Source organism: Hevea brasiliensis, chromosome 7 (assembly GCF_030052815.1).
Source record: "Hevea brasiliensis isolate MT/VB/25A 57/8 chromosome 7, ASM3005281v1, whole genome shotgun sequence".
Lineage (NCBI taxonomy): Eukaryota > Viridiplantae > Streptophyta > Magnoliopsida > Malpighiales > Euphorbiaceae > Hevea > Hevea brasiliensis.
The window spans coordinates 12,555,337-12,559,128 of NC_079499.1; the positions used below are offsets into that span (position 1 = coordinate 12,555,337).

General features: G+C 31.3%; 1 protein-coding gene across 1 annotated transcript; it reads left to right on the plus strand.

Moving 5' to 3' along the window:
* Positions 1-1,080: 1,080 nt before the first annotated feature.
* On the plus strand, positions 1,081-3,506 carry LOC110664169 (GDSL esterase/lipase At2g04570). Its single transcript, XM_021823738.2, has 3 exons — positions 1,081-1,612; positions 1,736-2,228; positions 3,142-3,506. The coding sequence occupies exons 1-3, from the start codon at positions 1,247-1,249 to the stop codon at positions 3,333-3,335; spliced, it is 1,053 nt and encodes a 350-aa protein (XP_021679430.2). The 5' UTR covers positions 1,081-1,246; the 3' UTR covers positions 3,336-3,506.
* Positions 3,507-3,792: the final 286 nt, after the last annotated feature.

Sequence of the window (3,792 nt, forward strand, 5' to 3'; positions counted from 1 at the left end):
CTATGCATGCCTATTGATTATATGGTAAGAAGCTATAGTGTGAAAGATCTAGAAGTAAGCAAGTAGTCTTCGAAGGACAGTGTGTGGTCGCAAATTTCTCACAAACATAATTAATGGAGCATTAATAACAAATCCTTCCACCTCCTTTTCTGTTGGGAAAGCTTTCCATTCCACAGACTTTTTCATCACTTATAAATGCTTGTCTCTTCACAGATTGTTGCAACTACTTATTGTTGCTATTAATTTTCTCTCTGTCTGTCCCATGTAAGAGTCTGTTTTGTAGAAAGGAAAGTTGGAGGAAAAAGTGGCTGGAATTATAAGGAAAGTGCAATCCTTAGGGAAATATTTTTCTTAGAAATTTTAAAGAAAGAAAGTGATTTGTTTATTTTTATGTTTTAATAAAAAAAATAATTTTACTATTATGTTCATATTTAATAAATAAAATTTTATTTTCGTGTTTTACTGAAAAGAAATTGAGAATATAAAATTATTATTTTTTTATTGTTATTTCTATATTAAATAAATAAATTTATATTAAAAAATAATCATTAAAGGAAAAAAAATATATGAAAGGAAACAGAAAAATTAACATTGTAATTAACATTATTTTTCACTATTCTCCATCCAATTTAGATAAAAAAAAATAAAATAAAATGGCTCATAAATTCTCGCAATTTTTTTTCTCTGTTTTCCTTCTTTCAAATTAAATTAGATAATTGAATTTTTATTTTTTTTTCTTCCAATAAAATAAGAGAATTGCTTTTTTTTTTTTTTTTTTTTTTATCCTTTCCCTACTATTTTTAGTCTAAGTACCCATCACTTATCCTTTTATCCTTTCCGTTCTTACAAGTTGAATAGGATAATTTGATTTTTTTTTTCTTCCCCAACTATTTTTAGTCAAGAAGCAATCACTTAATACAAGAAATTAAATAATCAAATCCTCTCCGTTTCAGTTTAATTTGACGTTTATACATTAATTGAGCAGAACATCTGGGCGACCTTTGTATTCAAGTCCTTATGAAATATAAATAAAAGCAAGATGTTTTCATATTAGCAAACTTGGATTGGCTGCATCTTTTCTTTAGCAATTAAAACTGCCAACGACCTTCCTCCCCAGAGGAGAGAGAGAGAAAACTAACTTGAAAACCAAACCTCTACTTTCCCACCAGTATTTATTTGTCACAAGATCCTTAACCCTACACCACGCCAGCTTATAGTGATCATACACAAACAAGAGAGAAAAAACATGGGGAACAAATATGGTTCTTGGCTATTGTTGAGTCAATTTCTAGTACTGATAACCACAATCCAGGCCAAAATCCCAGCTTTAATCGTGTTTGGAGACTCTTCTGTGGATTCTGGGAATAATGACTATATTCCTACTGTTGCCAGGAGCAATTTTGAGCCTTATGGTCGTGACTTTCAAGGTGGCAGGCCGACTGGAAGATTCTCAAATGGTAGAATAGCTACTGATTTTATCTCAGAGGCTTTAGGGCTCAAGCCAACTGTACCAGCCTACTTAGATCCAGCTTATGGCATTTCAGACTTTGCTGTTGGAGTTAGTTTTGCTTCTGCTGCAACTGGCTATGATAATGCCACTTCTGATGTGCTTGTATGCAACCTAATTAATTTTCCTTACAAATTTTATTTCTGAATTGGTTTAATTTTAGGGTTATTGCACTATCATTAAATCCAAATTCCCATGATCTGATGTTTGTTTTGTTTTGTTTCGTAGTCTGTGATACCATTTTGGAAGCAACTGGAGTATTACAAGGACTATCAGAGGAGATTGAAAGGCTATCTTGGAGAAAACAAAGCTAGCCAAACTATATCAGAGGCTCTGTACCTGATAAGCATAGGAACAAATGACTTCGTGGAAAACTACTATGCAGTTCCAGGAGGCCGATCATCTGAGTACAGCATCTCACAATACCAAATTTTCCTTGCAGGAATTGCCGAAAGTTTTGTCAGGAAACTTTATGGTCTAGGTGCTCGAAAAATATCCCTTGGAGGGCTCCCTCCAATGGGGTGTATGCCATTGGAAAGAACCACAAACATGATGAACGGAAATGAATGTGTGGAGAGCTACAACATTGTGGCCATGGACTTCAATGGCAAGTTATACAATTTGGTGAATAAGCTGAACAAGGAACTTCCTGGAGTCCAACTCATCTTCTCCAACCCATATTACGTTTTTTTGCATATCATCAGAAATCCCGCTTCATATGGTGAGTAATCAACTGAACATTTCTTCTAATTTTCTTTTAATGCTGTCTAATTATAATTAGCCATCATGAATCCTGAAAACATATATATCTCACTGTCTGCATTTAATTAAATAAGTAATTAACTGAATATTTCTTCTAATTTTCCGTTAATGCTGTTTAATTATAATTAGTCATCTTGAATCCTGAAGACATATATATCTCACTGCCTGCATTTAATTTAATAGTCATTAGTAAACGGGAGAAATTTTAGAATCCACGTTCATCGATTTTGTTATAGTCATTAAGTATGGTAAGTCTCATATAAGTTTCACCATAATTAACCATCAAAATCTATCATCGTATTTGCATAACAATTTCTCCGGGTGTGGTTATGGTGGTGGTAGATGGATATATTTAATGAGTTCACACATTAATATACAGCTAGGTGAATATTCGCATGCGTGTTTAATTTTCATTTGCTGAAATATTGGAAACATTTAGACAATGGAGTTTTCCAAGTTATGTGGAGAAATTGTTTTAAAACTGTAGCCAATAGTCCAACAATTGTTCTTTTCAACTATTCCAACAGTATTCAGATATTATGATTTAAAAACAGTAATCAAGCGTTCATTAGACACGTTAAACTTCATTTTTGAGTCTTCACCTATTAATTTAATATTTAGTTACTTATCTCAAGAATTAGCTTGCTTAATTAGTTTATAATAATTATGTTTGTTTCTCACTTTGTGTCAAAGCCAAATTAAATTTAAAAAAAAAAGTTGATATTTTGAGACATAGGCCAAACATTTTCATAATGTAAAAAATTAAAAAAAAAACTATGGAAATCTTATATTTAAAAAAAAAAAATTTGAAATAAAAAAGGAAAATTAAAAATGGTGGTCTAATATTGGTCGGAATAAATGTATATATGCAGGATTTGACGAGACATCAGTGGCATGTTGCGCAACAGGAATGTTTGAGATGGGGTATGCATGCAATAGAAACAATCTATTTACATGCGCAAATGCAGACAAGTACGTGTTTTGGGATTCTTTCCATCCCACCCAGAAAACTAATCAGATCATTGCTAATTATATCGTCAAGCGTGTTCTTTACCCGTTCATTTAGTTTTTCTTTTTCTTATTATTTATTTCATGCCATATATTAATATATATATATATGCGTAGTTATTAATTAATCGATTGTAGCCACTTCAATTAATATGTTGAATAAGTACTGTTTTTTTCATATAATTAATTTAATGCCTCTCCTATTTAATATATAAATAATTTTGTTCTACTTTGATAGTTTAATTTATATATATATATGGCATGTGGTCTTATGTTCTGTGAATTTAATAGTATGGTGTCTCCGCGCCTTCATAATTCTAAATATTCGAATTTGTTATGGTTTCTTTTATAATATTTCAATCACCTTATAAATTAGTTATTTCTAAACGAGTCATAAAGGGTATTACAATCATACTTTATCTCTACATTGATTGAGAACAGGTTAAAGGGATGATAAACTACTTATTCAAATAAACCTATCGAATTGGCTCAACCAACAATCAAAGTTGTATGCA